This window comes from Moschus berezovskii, chromosome 24, assembly GCF_049115385.1.
Source record: "Moschus berezovskii isolate FMDL1 chromosome 24, NW_MosBer_1.0, whole genome shotgun sequence".
Lineage (NCBI taxonomy): Eukaryota > Metazoa > Chordata > Mammalia > Artiodactyla > Moschidae > Moschus > Moschus berezovskii.
Window position 1 is genome coordinate 12,387,794 of NC_142483.1, and position 19,900 is coordinate 12,407,693.

Here is a 19,900-nt window from a genome sequence, read left to right on the forward strand (position 1 = left end):
ATGCGCGGCACGATGGGGCCGTGGGGGCTCCTCTGCATGTGTCTGGTGTCCCTGCTCACCCTGCAGGCCGTGGCCGCTCAGGGTTCACCCACACGCAATCCCAAAGGTGGCAAGGTATGTGGGTATACCCCTGGGCCAGAACCAGGCAACTGAGCCTGGAAGGGAGCCCAGGGATGGGGGCTTTCCCCACCCACCTTGACTTCCTCTAAAGGGAAAGGACCCCCTAGCAGCACTGGGGAGGTGAAGCTGGGGGGTTGAGGACACAGGCTACATCCCACTCCCATCCCTTAGCAGATAGGCCCTGGTCCCCTGAGCGCTTGCATTCACACTTGCCCTGGTTTTGTTTTACAGAAGCGAACAGCTGTGGACGCAGTGAGTGCGGGTCTCGGCAAAGGGGTCTGTGGTGGGGCCATTATTACAGCCAGTTTCCCCCAGGCTTCAGGGCATGCCCCTGGGCAAGGGGACTCCCGACTCCCACAAACAGGGGCTCTCCAGCCACCTAGATTCCCATGGCACAGTTTCAGGTGTACAGAATAGCACCTGTGTCAGAGCTGGGGTGCTGGGGGGCCCCCATCCTAGGCCACCTCCTGCACATCCCACTTTAGGCTGTCGATGGTGTGGTCATCCGCAGTTTGAAAGTCAACTGCAAAGTCACCTCTCGCTTCGCCCACTACGTCATCACCAGCCAAGTGGTCAACAGTGCTGACACAGCCAAGGAAGTGTCCTTCAACGTGGAAATACCCAAGACGGCCTTCATCAGCGACTTTGCCATGTGCGTGTCTTGCCTGCTTCACCAGGCCCAGCCCACAACCATGGCTCCCCTCATCCCCAGGGGCCCCAGGCCAGGCCCAGCTCTGAGGGACTAAAAAGCCCTTTAGGTCCTGCTCTGGGCTGCTATCTTGGAGAGCAAACCAAAGCCTTTGACAGTATGTTTTCAGCCTAGGGCCCAGGAGCACAGGCCAGCAACCAAGGCTTACTGCTGGGCCCTGTGGCTGGGACTGCCCAGCTCCGTGCTAGGGTCCCTGAGCAACTCTGGGGTCACCGGGAGACCAGCAGGGGAAGCCTGCCCCCAAGTGCTCACCTGGACAGGGCCTCCTCAGTGCCGCCCCCTGCCTCCATTCCCCCGGAGTTGGGCGCGCCCCCCGACTCAAGGCCCTGTGTGGTGGGGGAGCAGCACGGCCCTGAGGGCGTCTTCCTCCCTGCAGCACAGCAGATGACAATGCCTTCACGGGAGACATAAAAGACAAAGTGACCGCATGGAAGCAATACCGGAAAGCAGCCATCTCAGGAGAGAATGCAGGACTTGTCAGGTGAGCTCTGGGCCCTGCCGGCCCAATCTCTGGTGCCACCCACCCCCCACCAGCATGGATCTGAAGGCTGCAAGGTGCCTTCGGTGGAGGGCAGCCCCGGATGAGGGGATGGGAGTAAACTGGTCAAACCCACTGCTGGCACAGGTGTGATGGACAGGACCTCTGGAGAAGGGGGGCCCTGACTCTGGCCAGTCAACTAAGGCAGGCTGAGGGTCTGGGAGAAAGCTGGGAGAAGCACTAAAAATAAGAGAAATTGATTCCGAGGAGCATGTTTTAGGTGACAAGGACCCGCACGTCACTAACCATGTGTCTGTCTGGTTGTGCCCCTGGTGGCACCTCCAGAGCCTCAGGGAGAACAATGGAGCAGTTTTCCATCCATGTCATCGTCGGTCCACGGAGCAAGGCCACATTCCGGCTGACCTACGAGGAGGTGCTGAGGCGGAAGCTCATGCAGTACGACATTGTCATCAAAGTCAAGCCCAAGCAGCTGGTGCAGCATTTTGAGGTAGCTCGCGGGTGACCACAGGCAGGTGTGAGGTCTCGGGAGCCAGGCTCTTGCCTTTCCCTCACTGTGGCTGCACGTGTAAGCTCGGCACCCTCCGTGTGCCGTCCTGGGCCTGGGCACAGAGGGAGGGTACTGACTCCTCCGGGTGGGCTCCAGTGGCTCTCTGTGGCTCCCTGAACCCTCCAGCCTTCTCCTTCTGAGCCTCAGCTTGCTCATCTGTTAAATGGGGGTTCTGTGTGTCCCAGAAGTGCCGCAAAGATCATGAGAGATAGTGAATGTTCAGGGATTTTATAGGAACGTCCCAGGCAGTCTGAGGGGCTGTCATTGTGGCTGGCATGTTAGTGGTGGCTGAGGTGAGGGGCACAGGCATGCACACCTTCATTTGGCCAATATTTTTGGAGTGCCTGTGACATGCCAGGCCATGCGCTGAGAGCGGGGTGGGCGCTGCATACAGTGGGGTCCAGGATACACGCTAGCTCTTGGCTGAGACTTGATGATGGTTCCCAAATGCAAGCCTTGGTGCAGGAGTTGTTTCAATGCCACAGATCGACGTGGACATCTTTGAGCCCCAGGGGATCAGGAAGCTGGATGTCGAGGCCTCCTTCCTCCCCAAGGAACTGGCTGCCCAACTTATCAAGAAGTCCTTCTCAGGGAAAAAGGTGCGTCAGATGGCGGAGCCCTCAGAGACTTGTCAGCCTAGCTCAACCAGGCAGGGGCTGCAGGCTGCCCTAAGGGAGAGAGAGAGTACTTCTGATTCTCAAAAGCCTAAGCTGATTCTCAAAAGCCTAAGCTGGGGAGGGTCTGTCTGCCTGGTCTGTGGTGAGTTGCTGGCTTGCTTAAGCCTCAGTTTCCTCTTTGCTTATCTCATACTCCTGGGAAAGCATTCATGGTATATAGGGCACACGTGTAAACCTCAGCATTCCAAGCCCCGGTGTTCTTGGAAATATGATTAAGTTTGGCAAGGATGTTGGCCTACCCAGTCCCTCACCACTTGTCACTTCCCACCCATCTACAGGAATTCCAGGAGCACGCTGCTTGCTCCCACCCCGGGTCCTGAGGAGTGTGGCATATGAGTGGGTGATAGCCAGCTAGCGCCCCGCTTCCTAACTTGCCCTCAACTGGAGCCAGGAGCAAACCGTTTATTCCCCACCCACCTTTGGTAGTGACGGTAGCAGTTCACTTAGAAGAAACGTTTTCCTGCAGTTTTGGAGGGGTTCCTTAGAAACAAGTGTGACACGGCGGAGAGCCAGCAAACATGCTTGCTTTCAGCAGGGGACCAGGGAATGATCTTTGTCTTCCTAATAATTCTTTGCAAATATCTTTAATGAACATATTTTACTTTTATAACCAACAAAATGTGAAAAGAAAAGGGTCCTTAAAGGAAATGTGGAAAGTACGGAAGTATAGAAATGTATTGAGGACAGCTCAGTTCAGTCACTCAGTCGTGTCCAGCTCTTTGTGACCCCATGAACCACAGCACGCCAGGCCTTCCTGTCCATCACCAACTCCCGGAGCTTACTCAACTTTTTCACTCTCCTCTTTCACTTTCATCTAGATAGAGGCTCTTTAGTTCTTCTTCACTTTCTGCCATAAGGGTGGTGTCATCTGCATATCTGAGGTTATTTCTCCCGGCAATCTTGATTTCAGCTTGTGCTTCATCCAGCCCAGCGTTTCTCATGATGTACTCTGCATATAAGTTAAATAAACAGGGTGACAATATACAGCCTTGACGTACTCCTTTCCCTATTTGGAACCAGTCTTTTGTTCCATGTCCAGTTCTAACTGTTGCTTCCTGACCAGGTTACAGGTTTCTCGAGAGACAGGTCAGGTGGCCTGGTATTCCCATCCCTTTCAGAATTTTCCAGTTTATTGTGATCCACACAGTCAAAGGCTTTGGCATAGTCAATGAAGCAGAAATAGATGTTTTTCTGGAACTCTGTTGCTTTTTCCATGATCCTGCAGATGGTGGCAATTTGATCTCTGGTTCCTCTGCCTTTTCTAAAACCAGCTTGAACATCTGGAGGTTCACGGTTCACGTATTGCTGAAGCCTGGCTTGGAGAATTTTGGGCATGACTTTACTAGCATGTGGGATGAGTGCCATTGTGCAGTAGTCTGAGAATTCTTTGGCATTGCCTTTCTTTGGGATTGGGATAAAGACTGACCTTTTCCAGCCCTGTGGCCACTGCTGAGCTTTCCAGGAAACCACCCCCAATTTCCCTGAGCACCGGCACCCAGTCCAGCCAGGCTGCAGCCCCCACCCTGGGCCCTGCCTTCTCCTTGTCTACCCAGGCAGGTTCCATTGTCCAGCACAGTGTTGTGTTTTCACTGAGCAGTATGAGATGCCCAGTGTCTCTCATCCTGGTTAATTATTTAAACATTTTGGCCACACCTTGTGGCTTGCAGGATCTTAGTTCCCCCAACCAGGGATTGAACCTGGGCCCCCAGCAATAAAGCTCAGGGTCCTGACCACTGGATTGCCAGGGAATTTCCAACATGCTGCTGTTATTTTGTTTTTCATTGTGTACCCAAAGTGGTGATACTTACTGTAGAAAATTCCAATGATTCAGAAGCGTGTGAGAAAAGAAACAGGTCTTCTCTCCTACCCCGCACAGGTGTGAACTCTCAGCAGCAGGGTGAGGGTCACGTGAGACTCACTCCTATGGCTGTACACGACACACACACACACACACATGCACACATCTTGCGTTGTCATTGCAAACCAGTAATGCCTCACACTCTCACTTGTTCCAGGGTCACGTGCTTTTCCGCCCCACCATGAGCCAGCAGCAAACCTGCCCCACGTGCTCTACAACCTTGCTGAATGGGGACTTCAAGGTGACTTATGATGTCAATCGGGACAATGCCTGCGACCTCCTGGTGAGTCTGAACTTCTAGTCTGAGACTTACAGGGCAGACGGGGGTCCTGGTGAGAGCGGCCTCACTCACCCGTTTGTGTTTCAGGTCGCCAATAACTACTTTGCCCACTTCTTTGCTCCCCAAAACCTAACAAAACTGAACAAGAATGTGGTTTTTGTGATTGACATCAGCACCTCTATGGAAGGCCAGAAAGTGAAGCAGGTAAATGGCGGCTCTAAACAGCCCAGTGGGAGCTTCTTCAACCCCATCGCCCACCCCAAACTGGTTTTGCCCCCAGAGACTGGGTTTGGGACTTCTGCCCCTGGTCAGAGGCAGGGTAATCTAACAGGAAATCCCAGTGGTCAGGGGCTCTGGAATCAGCCACTTCTCACTGTGCAACCATGAGCAAGTACACTCACTTCTCCTCGATGGCAAAAATAGGAGCAAAGTGACAGGGCCCACAGGGTCGTGGGGTTTACCAGTAGGGGAGGGCTTGGAAGATGAGACCTGTGTTCTAGGCATGTGGGGACGATTACAGGGGTCCCAGAGATGGCTTGCAGCTGGCAGCAGCCTCCCCCCGATATGCAGTGCTCTGTGCCCTGTCCATGGTGCAGTGAAACCATTGGTGGGCAAGCAGAGTTTTAGAAACTCAGCCCCCTGGGGTCCTCTGTCTTAACCCTGTCCCCCTGAACTCCTGGTCATTTCCCCTTCCCACTGGGTCCCTTTACCTTCTCCATGCCCTCAACCATCCCAGGGCTCACTCAGCAGGAGGCTCCTCTCCACTGGCTTTCTTGCCTCTCCTGATTGTCTGCCACATGCCTCTAAACCTGTGGGTCTTTGAACTGGGCGTCTGGAGATTACAAAAGGCACTATCCTGGGGCCCTGTCCCTCCCCTGACTGTCCTGTCCTTACAGACCAAGGAGGCACTCCATAAAATCCTAGGGGACATGCGGCCAGGGGACTACTTCGACCTGGTCCTCTTTGGGTCTGCAGTGCAGTCATGGAAGGGTTCGCTGGTGCAGGCATCTCCTGCCAACCTGGAGGCAGCTCGGAACTTTGTGCAGCGATTTTCCCTGGCTGGAGGTAGGGACGGGGTCTGGGGCAACCTTGATGCCACTTCTGTCCCCTCAGATTGAAGGCACACACTAATCTGCTTTCTCTTTTTTTGTAGCTACAAACCTGAATGGAGGTCTGCTCAGGGGAATTGAGATCTTGAACAAAGCTCAGCAAAGCCTCCCAGAACTCAGCAACCACGCCTCGATTCTCATCATGCTGACAGATGGCGAGCCCACAGAGGGTAAGTGCCATCAGGTATACCCTGGGAGGTGTTGGTCTGCTCATTATGGAAGGCACTAGGGATGCCGTCTGGGGGCAGAGAGGCTAAGGGTAAAGCTGAGCACTTGTCTAAGAGCAGAGTTCAGTCTGCAGGAACTCCAAGGTGCTCCTCTGTCCTGAGGTCAGAAACTGGGAGAGTTTCTGCATGACACAGGGCTGCACAGGGCCCAGGAGGAGGGGCAGTCCAGCCTAGGGCAGGACTCCTAGGCTGAATTTAATGAACTGTGTCTTCAGCACCAACTGAGGGCCAAGCACAGATGTAGGGACCAAAGAGAGACACTAAGAGAACAAGAGAGACATCTTTGCCCTTAAGGAGTCCAGGGTCCACTGGGGGAGGCAGACCCAGGAACAGATGCTCTGTCAAGGGCTTTGAAAGAACAGGGTGCCAGGAGGTCAAAGGACCACAGACAAGGGGCACCTGACCCAGGCAGAGTCTCAGGCCTCCTGGAGGAAGTGAGCCCTGAGCTCCATCTGGAAGGAGGAGAGGAGAAGCAGGAAGGCATCCCTGGCAGAACGGGCAGCTTGAACAAAACAAGGTTTGTGCACCGTCCAGGCCTGTGCAGGAAGTGCAGGCATGTGTAAAGCAGGTAAAACACAGTGGAAAGGTCAGCAGGCCCTCACAGGCATGGAAATGGAGAGTTTTCTAGAAGCTCTGTTAGCAGCTGTTGCATCACCCAGGGGAGACAGCAAGAGGCGTGGCCTCAAGAGGCTAGTGGGGACTAGAGATGGTCTGAGATAGGAGGCTTGGCCCCTAGGGAGGGTGCCCCAAGGTGCCCTCATGCCCCACACGCATCCCATCCCTACCTGGCTGTGTGACTGCAGGGGTGACGGATCGTACCCAAATCCTCAAGAATGTCCGAGATGCCATCAAGGGCAGGTTCCCACTCTACAACTTGGGCTTCGGCCATGATTTGGACTTGAACTTCCTGGAAGTCATGTCCCTGGAGAACAACGGACGTGTCCAGAGAATCTACGAGGACCATGATGCCACCCAGCAGCTGGAGGTCTCCTCCCCCATAGCCCCTCAAAGTCATGCCATGGGGATCAGAGCCTTGGCAGCCATGTACCCACCAGCCCAGAGCAGATAAAACTCTGGTGTAGAGTTCAAGTTATCTGCGGGACCTTGAGCCAGTTCCTTAAACCCTGAGCCTGAAATTCCTTCTATAAGGCAGGGATCCTGACACACCACTTTGTGAGGGGGTTTCCTGTTGGATGCCTAGGGTGACCCACCAGCTCTGAGGCTACATCCCCCGGTCCCTGCAGGGTTTCTATGAGCAGGTAGCCAACCCCCTCCTGAGGGATGTGGAGTTGCTGTACCCCCAGGAAGCCGTCTCAGACCTGACTCAGCACCGCCATAAACAGTACTACGAAGGCTCGGAAATCATGGTGGCGGGGCGCATTGCTGACCACAAACTGAGCAGCTTCAAGGCGGACGTGCGAGCTCATGCGGTAAATAGAGGACTGCAGAAGGGTGGAGAGGCACTCAGAAACTCCCCACCCCTGTGCCTCTGGCAGCCTCTCTTTTCCCAGAGGAGTGCCCTCACCCCACCAGGCCACACACACCCCAGGGCTGAACATTCTCCCAACACAGTCATCCTGAGGGCAGGCTCAAGTGGCCTTGATAAGTGGTCATCCCTTGCAGCCAACTGGACCACCTGTTATTCCCCAAGTCATTCCTCCCAAAGCATGAGGCCGTGAGAGGCTAGCGTCTTCCTTCTCAAGTGACACTATTTCTGAGCACCTACTGTGCACTCAGCTTCATCCCACAGCGCAGTGCACATGTGCGCATGCGCGCGCGGGGGTCCTGGCGACCTGGAGTCTAGCTGTGTGGTGTAGCTGAGGGTTCAGGACTCCAGCTTTCAGAAAGTTGAGCTAGACCCTGGCTCCAGGTGAGTGACATTGACCAAATGGGTCCAGGTCTCTAGGCCTTTCTGTACTATGAGGGTAAAACCACACCGGAGAGTTGTGCAGAGTAAATGAAATAATCCATGTAGTAGGCTTATGCAGTGCCCGGTGCATGGCAAATCCCTGGGAAGAGGTGCCCCCATATTGTAGCTGGGGAGAAAAAGCACACTTGTGTGCTGTGGCAAGCTGAATGGGTGTCTGGAGGAGCGGGGCGGGGTGGACACAGTTGCATGGTGGACTGGCCAGCTTTTTGCTGGCATCCCCCAGAGAGAGTAACTCCATGAGAGCAGAGCCTGATCCTCCTCCCCTGGGGTCCCCAAGGTCTGGGTCAACTTAGCTCACAGAGGGTGCCTGGCAACTTTTATGGAAGGAGTGGATGGGTGAGGATGAGAAGTGCAGGCTTAGGAAAGACAGGGGATGGAATGCCGAGAAAGGCTCACAGCCTCTCTCCCCCTCGCCTCTCTCAGGAGGGCCAAGAATTCATGACAACCTGCCTGGTGGACGAGGAAGAGATGAAGAAACTACTCCAAGAACGGGGCCACATGCTGGAGAACCACGTTGAACGCCTGTGGGCCTACTTGACCATCCAGGAGCTGCTGGCCAAGCGGTACCAGCCCATCGGCTGCCTAGGGGAATGGGGGCACAACCACCCAAGGGCACCCCCCCACCCCTGGGTCTTTGGACTAAGAAGGGGTGGTTTTGAGTCTTGAAGCACGTAAGCAGGTCAGATTTACTGTTCTCTGACTTTGTTCTCTGAGTTAATATCAACCAGGCAGTCAATGTGTAGGCGGGGCCTGCTGGGGAGCACAGGGCGGCCTGCAGTTTGCCCCCTGCTTAGCTCTGTGGGCGAGGGTACCCTTGCCCGTGGGGCTGCTGTGCCCAGACACACTCAGTTCATCCTCACAGCACGCCGAGCACACCGGGGTTCAGAGAGGTTAGACCACTTGCCAGAATGTCACAGCTGTTGAATTCTGGGGCACATCCCCCAGCTCTACCAAACCTCCAGGTTTTCTCTATGAAAGTGTCAGTCACTCAGTCATGTCCGACTCTGCAACCGCATGGACTGTAGCCCACCAGGCTCCTCTGTCCATGGGATTCTCCAGGCAAGAACACTGGGGATCTTCCAGACCCAGGGATCGAACCCAGGTCTCCCGTTAGCAGGCAGACTCTTTACCGTCTGAGTCACCAGGGAAACCCATTTCTCTATCGGAGGCATTTAAATCATGCGGTCCTTGAAGACAGCCCCTGGGTGGGGCCACTGCAGGGGCTTGTTACATGCCTGTTGAACAAGTGAACAATGGCAGGAAGGACAAGGGAATGGGAGTTTACTGTCGTCTGAGCTGCGGGCCTGGAGCCGGGGTCTGTCTCGCAGGATGAAGTTGGAGGGGAAGGAGAAGGCCAGCGTGACAGCCAAGGCCCTGCAGATGTCGTTGGCCTATCAGTTCGTGACTCCGCTGACCTCCATGACCGTCAGGGGCATGGCAGACCAGGACGGCCTGGAACCCATCATTGATAAGCCCCTGGATGGTATGGGCTGGCCGAGGGGAGGCTGTGGGCATGGGGAGGCTTCTGAGAACCAAAAGCCTCCAGGGCATTAATTCTCTTTCCTTTCTCTCCTTTCTAGATTCTCTGCCCTTGGGTGAGTTTTTAAATCATGTTGATTTCTGCAAGGGGTTCCAGGTGGCTGGGCAAGTGGCGCAGTTCTGGCCACCAGACACACAGTTCCCCACCCCCACCTTCCCAGCTCCAGTCTTTCTTGGTCTCTTCCTTCCCTGAGATGCCCTTCCCCACTTTGTTGCAACCGAATTGCTGCCACCTGAGTGTTTGGGGAACCTTCACACAGCCTGAACCCCTCCACTCCTGGGCCTCCTTTGGGGCCCTTAGTGTGAGCATCCATCTGCAAGGAGGGCTGGGACCCCCAGGAGGAGAGCTGGGACCCCCAGAAGGAGAGCTGGTACCCCTGGGAGGAGGGCTGGGACCCCTAGGAGAGGGCTGAGTCCCACAGGAGGAGGGCTGGGACCCCCAGGAGGAGGGCTGCCCAGGCCTGACTGGCCCCTGGGCCCAGCTGCCCTTGGAGTGGGGAGGGTGACGCTGTCCTCTCTTTGTCCTCTACAGAGATGGTGGGACCCAGAAAGAGTAAGTCACCCTGACGACGCCCGTCTCACCTCTGCTCCACGTGACCACCCTCAGTCCGTGCATTCAGTCCTGAGCAAAGCCCAGGGCGTCGCCCATCTAAGGCTTTCCTTCTCTGCTCCAGTGTTCCTCGCTCCCTCTCACTGGGCGCCCTCAGAACTCTCCCCCTGACCTGGGCCTGGCCTCCCCACCCCGGTGCCACCAGCCCCACCAGGTTCCCGTGAGGGAGACCGAGATGGGGCCAGGCCTCTGGAGGTGGTGGCCTGTTGCTCAGTCATGTCTGACTCTCGCAACCCCATGGACTACAGCCCACAGGGCTCCTCTGTCGATGGGGCTTCCCAGACAAGGATACTGGAGTGGGTTGCCATTTCCTTCTCCAGGCCAGGCCATTGTGCTGGGCCAAGCTTCCATCCCCACATCCCGAGAGGTGTCAAGGTCTCCATGTCCACTTGCGTGCCCACAGCCTCGGGCCAGCCTGCCTGGGTGGGAGGGGCCCCGGAGAAGGGGCCAGCAGCTCCAGGGAAGGCCCGGCCACCTCCTTTCTAAAGGCCGTTCACTCTTGCTGCTCAGCCTTCATGCTAGCGGCATCGCAGCCTGCACCAACGCACTCCAGCCTCAACATCGAGAAGCTGCCAGACCAAGTGACTGGTGGTGAGTCCTTGGGAGGGTCTGGGGGACACTCATGCCTGGCTGAACCCCTGCCCCCAGCTGGCCCATATGCCTAACGCTCAGTCTGATGGACTCCGTGCTGTGCCCTCAGTGGACACTGACCCCCACTTCCTCATCCACGTGCCCCAGAAAGAGGACGTGCTGTGCTTCAACATCAACGAGGAGCCTGGCGTGGTCCTGAGCCTGGTGCAGGATCCTGACACAGGTACGGGTGACGTCACACTCTCTGCCAGAGAGGGTGGGGCCTGGGCTCCTCTGCCCTCAACGTTCAACCACAAACAGGAAGGACAGTGGTTGTGGCCTCCACTCCCCACTTCCGGTGTACCTGCCACCTGGCTGGGCTCAGCCTGCCGCCATCATACCCCTATACAGGGCCAGCTTCGTGGGCATGTGACCTGTGCAGGTGCACGGAACTGTGCACTGGGAAGGGCTCCATGCTTGATTTAATGCTCTGCTGTTGCATCCTGAAATTCTTAACAGTTTTTGAAGGAGGGGCCTCTTGTTTTCATTTTGTACCGAGTCCTGTAAATTATGCTGTGGCCCTGCCGCATACCCCTCCCTTGGCCCCTCATGGCTGCTGGGGTCTCGGAGTCGACCTCCCCCCCGGGCTCCAGTGATGGGAACAATGCCCTCTCCATATCTTGGATGCTTCTCCCACCCTCCCAGTCCATTCAGGTCATCTGCGCACGTTTGTTGAGCACATCCAAAGGGCTGGGGATGCAGTGGAAATCTGGACAGAGTCCCTGCTCTAGTAGAGTTTAGGGAAGGGAGATAAACAGGTGAACAGATTCTTAGCTGATCATTTCAGAGCATGAGACAAGGATAGCTTTGGGATGGTGACAATGGGGAGGGGGCTGCTGGCTGCCCAGTTCAGAGGAGGTCTCTGTGGAGAGGCCCCAAGACTCACCTACAGCACCTGCCCTGTGTCATGGAGAAGGAGCAGCCCCAAGGCCTGTCCTGGGGAGGCGAGACCTCCTTCAGAGCCCAGAACTGAGCATTCTAAATCTCAGAGAGTATGGTGGGAAGGGAGGCAGGCGGTGCTATGTGTGGCCTGCACCTGTCCTGAAGGCCCATCTCCTTGGGTGCTGAGGCTCTCAGTGACCAAAGAGGGAGGGCAGGAGCAAAGACTGGCTGGCAGGGTTCTGGTGAGAGCTGGCCCCCGACCTGACGACCCCTCACCCTACTGCAGGCTTCTCAGTGAACGGGCAGCTCATCAGCAACGAGGCCGGGAGCCCAGGGAAGCACGAGGGCACGTACTTCGGGCGGCTGGGGATCGCAAACCCCGCAACTGACTTCCAGCTGGAAGTGACTCCTCAGAACATTACGCTGAACCCTGGGACTGGCGGGCCTGTGTTCTCCTGGAGGGACCAGGCCTTCCTGCGGCAAAATGAGTAACCAGCTCGGGCGGGGGCCTGGAAAGGGAGGCAGGGGTGAGTGTGGTGAGGACCAAGGCATGAAGCCCCAGAGCCAGCCCCGCCACCCAAGCCTGTGGGCCCTCACTCCCTGAGCTCTGTGAGTGAGTGAGGTCATAAGGCCTCCGTGCAGACATGCTAGGCCCTGTGAACCATTCCCGACTCCTCACTCCCAATTTCCTTTGGTTCCGGGATGCATGTCTCCAGGCCTGGCTGCCTGAGCTCCCGTGGCACCCTTGCCCCGCAGTCCTGTCTCCACCAAACCAAGCGACGCCTCCTCCCAGGTCCAGCACAATGGCCGCCTCTTCCCTGAACCCATCCCGGTCCCTTCCTCTGCTGAACTTGTGTTCTCTGGGCTTGTCCCTCAGCATCTGTCTTAGTATGACTTGTTCAGTGTTTGTTCTTTCCTTCACTTGTTTATTCTGCAAGCACTGCCGAGCGCCAGAGCCCAGCGCTGGGCAGCGGAGCTATAGGGAAAGGTGGGCAGGGTCCAGTATCGTGGACCATATGACGCGTCAAAGAACACAGACTCATACTAGACAGGCTGGAGTCGAAGTCCTAGCTCTGCCACTCACCAGCTATGCGAACTCGAGCAACTTCTTAACCTCTTTGAGCTGTGGTTCTCACAGGATCAAAGGGGGAATTGAATGATATAGTTCCAGTGGAGGGCTTAGCACAGGGCCTGTACACAATATACTCAGCAGCAACGTGTGGGAAGGAGGGCAGAGGAAGGAATACTCAACTGTCTCAGAGGAGAGGGGGTCATAAGAGCTGGGTCCCAAAGACAAGAACAGCTGAATGGAGGGGTGCAGTGAAGCTGCACCCATCCTCATGGCGCCCGGCCCCACAGGGTGGTGGTGACCATTAATAGGAAGAGGAACCTGGTGGTGTCTGTGGAGGACGGGGGCACCTTCGAGGTCATCCTGCACCGGGTGTGGAGGGGGAGTGCCATCCGCCAGGACTTCCTGGGCTTCTATGTGCTGGACAGTCACCGGATGTCAGCACGGACACACGGGCTGCTGGGTATGTACGGCTGGCCAGGCTGGCAGAGCTGTGGGGAGTGGGGAATTAGGACTCACTGTGGGTCAGCTTTGCGAGGCAACAGGACAGGTGTGCCTCCAGCGTGGCCTCCAAGGCTCAGAACTCCAAAGAGGGTCCTGGTGACAGCTTGTCCCTCAAAGAGGCTGTAATCAAACACAGTGAAACTAAAGCTTAAGTGAGCCTGAGGGCGTGTAAGGAGAGGTCCAATTAGCAAATAGAAAGGTCCAGTGGACTCCCAGACACCTCCTGGGTGGGATGGGTCATGACCACACTGCTTCTCTTTGTGGCCTTCCTGCAGATCCTGTTCTCTCCCCCTCACTCCCCTCTCCCCAGCCATATTCCTTTGGAATTCCTATAGATGCAACATATCTGCCTCTTTATAGTAAGTGAACTAGAGGTGGCTTTGAATGTTAAAATTTATCAGAAAGTCAAGTCCTTGGGAAAAAATTGTGCAAATAACTCTAAACCTCCAGTAAGCACCTAGTTAGTGCAAGGCAGCAAGGACCCCGATGGTAACCACGGTCTCCTGTATGCCTTTCCAGGACAATTCTTCCACCCCTTTGATTATAAAGTGTCCGACCTCCACCCAGGCTCTGACCCCACAAAGACAGATGCCACAATGGTGGTGAAGAACCGCCGCCTGATGGTCACCAGGTGGGTGGGCTGTTCTCCCAGCATCCCTGCCCTTGGCCTTCTCCATTGTTGGTCCAGGTCTTCTTCCAGGTGTCACATGGGTTGGGTGGGCTTCCTGGGGAGGTACAGCCCTGCCGGATCTAAAAGGTGACCCCAGCTGGCATGTTTCTCCTCAGGGGCTTGCAAAAAGACTACAGGAAGGACCCCCGGCATGGGGCTGAGGTGACCTGCTGGTTCATCCACAACAATGGGGATGGGCTGATTGATGGCGTCCACACCGACTATATCGTCCCTGACATCTTCTGAGCCCCCAGCCGGCACACCCATCCTCCCTTGAGACCATGGCAGAGGGGCAGGGTAGCATCCTGATCTGCTGCCCTGGCCACACCTCCCTGTCCAAGCTGGTCTCCTATGTCAAAGCACTCATGACTTCCATTAAAGAGAGGCTATGTCTAGCTCAGGCTGGCTGCTTTTGGGGAACAGGGGGTGGGGCAAGGAGGCAACCCAAGATATTGTTCCTCAGAAGGGCTCAGGAGTCACAGTAGACCCAGAGGCTGGGAGGGAGCCTGCACCAACTCTGCCTCCACCCCACCCCCATTCTCTGTAGCCGTCTGGCCCTGTGCCCTCTGAATGCCTGAGTGTCCCATGCACATGGCTTCCCCTATCGGCCCCGAGGCCAAAGGACACACTGGCAGATTGTATAGGAATGACCCACAATGGCTGAAGCTGCCCCAGTGCTTCCTGCAGTCAGGTACTGTTTTCAGTGCCTTTGCTGAATTAACTGAATATATGCTCCCAACAGCCCTAGGGCTTCCCTGGTGACTGAGACGGTAAAGAATCTCCCTGCAAAGTAGGAGACCTTGGGTTCAGTTCTTGGGTTGAGAAGAGGAGAAGGGAAGGGCAACTCACTCCAGTATTCTTGCCTGGAGAATTTCATGGACAGAGGAGCCTGGCGGGCTGCAACCCAAGGGGTCGCTAAGAGTTGGACACGACTGACTGGTATACTTTCACTTCTACGCTTCCAATAGCCCTAGGGGACACTTATGTCATGACTGTTTATAGCCAAGGTTAGGTAACTTGTCCCAAACCCCTCATGGTTTGGGTGATGGAGCTGGGATTTGAATCCATGCTATCTGGCATCAGCATCTATGTGCTTAACCACTCCATGTGAATTCTCTGGTGGCTAATGGCCAAAGCCTGTTCTAGATCTTTCTCCATTCAGTTCAGTTCAGTCACTCAGTTGTGTCCAACCCTTTGCAACCCCATGGACTGCAGCACGCCAGGCCTCCCTGTCCATCACCAACTCCCGGAGTTTACCCAAAGTCATGTCCATTGAGTTGGTGATGCCATCCAACCATCTCATCCACTGTCGTCCCCTTCTCCTCCCACTTTCAATCTTTCCCAGCATCAGGGTCTTTTCAAATGAACCAGTTCTTTGCATCAGGTGGCTGAAGCATAGGAGTTTCAGCTTCAGCATTAGTCCTTCCAATGAACACTCAGGACTGATCTCCTTTAGGATGGACTGGTTGGATCTCCTTGCTGTCCAAGGGACTCTCAAGAGTATTCTCCAACACCACTGTTCAAAAGGATCAATTCTTTGGCGCTCAGCTTTCTTTATAGTCCAATTCTCACATCCATACATGACTACTGGAAAAAGCAGCTTTGACTATACAGACCTTTGTTGGCAAAGTAATATCTCTGCTTTTTAATATGCTTTCTAGGTTGGTCATAACTTTTCTTCCAAGGAGCAAGTGTCTTTTAATTTCATGGCTGCAGGCACCATCTGATTTTGGAGCCCCCCAAAATAAAGTCTGTCATTGTTTCTATTGTTCTCCCATCTATTTGCCATGAAGTGATGGGACCAGATGCCATGATCTTTGTTTTCTGAATGTTGAATTTTAAGCTGTTTTCACTCTCCTCTTTCACTTTCATCACTAAAGAGGTTCTATAGTTCTTCGCTTTCTGCCATAAGGGTGGTGTTATCTGCATATCTGAGGTGATTGATATTTCTCCCAGAAATTTTGATTCTGGCTTGTGCTTCATGCTGGACTGAATGAAGCATGATATACTCTCATGATGTACTCTGCATATAAGTTAAATAAGCAGGGTGACAATATAAAGCCTTGACGTTCTCCTTTTCCTATTTCGAACCAGTCTGTTGTTCCATGTCCAGTTCTAACTGTTGCTTCCTGACCTGCATACAGATTTCTCAAGAGGCAGGTCAGGTGGTCTGGTATTCCCATCTCTTTAAGAATTTTCCACAGTTTGTTGTGATCCACACCATCAAAGACTTTGGCATAGTCAATAAAGCAGAAATAGATGTTTTTCTGGTATTCTCTTGCTTTTTTGATGATCCAACAGATGTTGGCAATTTGATCTCTGGTGCCTCTGCCTTTTCTAAAACCAGCTTGAACATCTGGAAGTTCATAGTTCACGTACTGTTGAAGCCTGGCCTGGAGAATTTTGAGCATTACTTTGTTAGCGTGTAAGATAAGTGCAATTGTGCGGTAGTTTGAGCGTTATTTGGCACTGCCTTTCTTTGGGATTGGAATGAAAACTGACGTTTTCCAGTCCTGTGGCCACTGCTGAGTTTTCCAAATTTGCTGGCATATTGAGTACAGCAGTTTCACAGCATCATCTTTCAGGATTTGAAACAGCTCAACTGGAATTCCATCACCTCCACTAGCTTTGTTTGTAGTGATGCTTTCTAAGGCCCACTTGACTTCACATTCCAGGATGTCTGGCTCTAGGTGAGTGATTACACTATCATGATTATCTGGGTCATGAAGATCTTTTTTGTACAGTTCTTCTGTGTATTCTTGCCACCTCTTCTTAATATCTGCTGCTTCTGTTAGGTCCATACCATTTCTGTCCTTTATCGAGCCCATCTTTGCATGAAATGTTCCCTTGGTATCTCTAATTTTCTTGAAGAGATCTCTAGTCTTTCCTATTCTGTTGTTTTCCTCTATTTCTTTGCATTGATCGCTGAGGAAGGCTTTCTTATCTCTCCTTGCTATTCTTTGGAATTCTGAAATCAAATATCTTTCCTTTTCTCCTTTGGCTTCTTTCGCTTCTCTTCTTTTCACAGCTATTTGTAAGGTCTCCTCAGACAATCATTTTGCCTTTTCGCATTTCTTTCTCTTGGGGACGGTCTTGATCACTTCCTCCTATACAATATCACGAACCTCCATCCATAGTTCTTCAGGCACTCTTGTCTATCAGATCTAACCCCTTGACTCTATTTGTCACTTTCACTGTATAATCATAAGGGACTTGATTTAGGTCATTTCTGAATGGTCTAGTGGTTTTCCCTACTTTCTTCAATTTAAGTCTGAATTTGGCAATAAGGAATTCATGATCTGAGCCACAGTCAGCCCCTAGTCTTGTTTTTGCTGACTGTATAGAGCTTCTCCATCTTTGGCTGCAAAGAATATGATCAATCTGATTTGGTATTGACCATCTGGTGATGTCCATGTGTAGATTCTTCTCTTGTATTGTTGGAAGAGGTTATTTGCAATGACCAGTGCGTTCTCTTGGCAAAACTCTGTTAGCCTTTGCCCTGCTTCATTTTGTACTATAAGGCCAAATTTGCCTGTTACTCCAGGTGTTTCTTGACTTCCTACTTTTGCATTCCAGTCCCCTATAATGAAAAGGACATCTTTTTTGGCTGTTAGTTCTAAAAGGTCTTGTAGGTCTTCATAGAACCATTCAACTTCAGCTTCTTCAGCATTATTGGTCAGGGCATAGACTTGGATTACTGCGATACTGAATAGTTTGCCTTGGAAACAAACAGAGATCATTCTGTTGTTTTTGAGATTGCATCCAAGTACTGCATTTCAGACTCTTATTGACTATGATGGCTATTCCATTTCTTCTAAGGGATTCTTGCCCACAGTAGTAGATATAATGGTCATCTGAGTTCAATTCAACCCATTCCAGTCCAATTTTAGTTTGCTGATTCCTAAAATGTTGATGTTCACTCTTGCCATCTTCTGTTTGACCACTTCCAATTTGCCTTGATTCGTGGACCTAACATTCCAGGTTCCTATGCAATATTGTTCTTTACAGCATCGGAATTTACTTCCATCACCAGTCACTTCCACAACTGGGTGTTGTTTTTGCTTTGGCTCCGTCTCTTCATTCTTCCTGGAGTTATTTCTCCACTGACTTCCAGTAGCGTATTGGGCACCTACCAACTTGGGGAGTTCATCTTCCAGTGTCCTATCTTTTTGTCTTTTCATACTGTTCATGGGGTTCTCAAGACAAGAATACCGAAGTGATTTGCCATTCCCTTCTCCAGTGGACCACATTTTGTCAGAGCTTTCCACCATGACCTGTCTGTCTTGACCTGACACGGCTCATAGTTTCCTTGAGTAAGACAAGGATGTGGTCCATGTGATCAGATTGGTTAGTTTTCTGTGATTGTGGTTTTCATTCTGTCTGTCCTCTGCTGGAGAAGGATAAGAGGCTTTTGGAAACTTCCTGATGGTAGAGACTGACTGAGGGAGAAACTAGGTCTTGTTCTGATGGGTGGGGCAATGCTCAGTAAATCTTTAATCTAATCTTCTGTTGATGGTTCAATTCAGTTCAGTTCAGTCGCTCAGTCATGTCCGACTCTTTGCAACCCCATGAATCACAGCACGCCAGGCCTCCCTGTCCATCACCAACTCCCAGAGTTCACTCAAACTCATGTCCATTAAGTCGGTGATGCCATCCAGCCATCTCATTCTCTGTCATCCCCATCTCCTCCTGCCCCCAATCCCTCCCAGCATCAGAGTCCTTTCCAGTGAGTCAGCTCTTCACATGAGGTGGCCAAAGTATTGGAGTTTCAGCTTTAGCATCAGTCCTTCCAATGAACACCCAGGATTGATCTCCTTTAGAATGGACTGGTTGGATCTCCTTGCAGTCCAAGGGACTCTCAAGAGTCTTCTCCAGCACCACAGTTCAAAAGCATCAATTCTTCGGCAATCAACTTTCTGTGTTCCCTCCCTTTTATTTGACCTGAGGCCAAACTATGGTGGAGGTAATGAAGATAATGGCAACCTCCTTCAAAAGGTCCCATGCACGCACTGCTGCACTCAGGGCCCCCAGCCTGCAGCAGGCCACTGCCAACCCACGCCTCCGACGAAGCCTCCTGGATACTCATGGGCGAGTCTGGGTCAGTCTCTTGTGGGGTCACTGCTCCTTCCTCCTGGGTCCTGGTGCACAGAAGCTTTTGTTTGTTACCTCCAAGACTCTGTTTCCCCAGTCCTGTGTAAGCCCTAGTGGCTCTATGCTGGGGTTAATGGTGACCTCCTCCAGGAGGGCTTACACCATACCCAGGTCTACTTCAGCCAGAGCCCCTGCCCCTGCAGCAGTCCACTGCTGACCTGTACCCCGCAGTAGACACTCAGACACAGTTCCGTCTCAGTCTCTGTTGGGTCTCTGGGCCCTGGTGCGCCCAAGGTTTGTCTGAGCCCTCCGAGCGTCTCTGGTGGGTATGGGGTTTCATTCTAAATGCGATGTCATGATTTCATCCCTCCTACCATCTTGCTGAGACTTCTCCTCTGCCCCTGGAAGTGGGGTATCTCTTCAAAGTCACTCCAGCACCGCGCAGCTGCCACTATAGATCTAGATCTTTCTAAGTATTACTTAACATGAGCATGTGAAAAAAAAAAATGAACTATAACATATGGACTTAGAGTCCTGAAGAAGTCCTGCCAGGAACTAGAGGCTCACTCACTTCAGTCAGGACCTCAGGAAGCAGTTCCCAGGCCCCCACCCTCCACTGGATTTCGCAGTTGGGGGTTGGCACTGCTGGGAGCAGGCAAATCTCCCCAAAGTAGAGACAGCCACTGCCCAGAAGCTCTGACTTCATGAATGGCAGCCCACTGACTCCTCACAATGGGGCCTGGGATGACCTCTTCAGAATTTCTTCCCTGACTTTGTCTGGGGGCCAGTTAAAATGTGATGTTACAGGGTGCGGGGAGATGAACTTGTACTTTGGGGAGCCTCTGGCCCTTCTGGTGAAGTGTGATGGGCCTCTACTCCGTCCTTTCCAGAGCATTTCTGCTTTTCTGGCTTCTGTCTGGTTCCTGCCCCAAATGAAGGCTCAGATTGA

At 53.1% G+C, this 19,900-nt stretch overlaps 1 protein-coding gene across 3 annotated transcripts; it reads left to right on the forward strand.

Moving 5' to 3' along the window:
* ITIH1 (inter-alpha-trypsin inhibitor heavy chain 1) lies at window positions 1-14,214 on the forward strand. Of its 3 annotated transcripts, XM_055413357.2 has the most exons (22): window positions 1-114; window positions 352-372; window positions 606-772; window positions 1,206-1,310; window positions 1,653-1,815; window positions 2,361-2,474; window positions 4,568-4,693; window positions 4,778-4,894; window positions 5,587-5,755; window positions 5,844-5,969; window positions 6,830-7,011; window positions 7,271-7,456; window positions 8,380-8,519; window positions 9,285-9,439; window positions 9,537-9,551; window positions 10,028-10,048; window positions 10,616-10,696; window positions 10,806-10,919; window positions 11,904-12,105; window positions 12,977-13,149; window positions 13,710-13,821; window positions 13,977-14,214. In XM_055413357.2, the coding sequence occupies exons 1-22, from the start codon at window positions 1-3 to the stop codon at window positions 14,104-14,106; spliced, it is 2,733 nt and encodes a 910-aa protein (XP_055269332.2). In that variant the 3' UTR covers window positions 14,107-14,214. The 3 variants fall into 3 exon arrangements, with proteins under 3 accessions (XP_055269332.2, XP_088687685.1, XP_088687686.1); XM_088831559.1 differs by lacking the exon at window positions 352-372 and having other exon boundaries at window positions 8,383-8,519; XM_088831560.1 differs by lacking the exons at window positions 1-114; window positions 352-372; window positions 606-772; ... (1 more) ...; window positions 9,537-9,551; window positions 10,028-10,048 and having other exon boundaries at window positions 1,654-1,815; window positions 9,285-9,463.
* Window positions 14,215-19,900: the final 5,686 nt, after the last annotated feature.

What these genes read in the sequence shown, in the direction of transcription:
- ITIH1 (XM_055413357.2), top strand. Translation starts at nt 1, where the DNA reads ATGCGCGGCACGATGGGGCCGTGGGGGCTCCTCTGCATGTGTCTGGTG. An exon ending in AGATGGCGAGCCCACAGAGG is followed by an intron (nt 5,970 to 6,829) that starts GTAAGTGCCATC and finishes GTGTGACTGCAG; the next exon opens with GGGTGACGGATCGTACCCAA. An exon ending in GGTGCAGGATCCTGACACAG is followed by an intron (nt 10,920 to 11,903) that starts GTACGGGTGACG and finishes ACCCTACTGCAG; the next exon opens with GCTTCTCAGTGAACGGGCAG.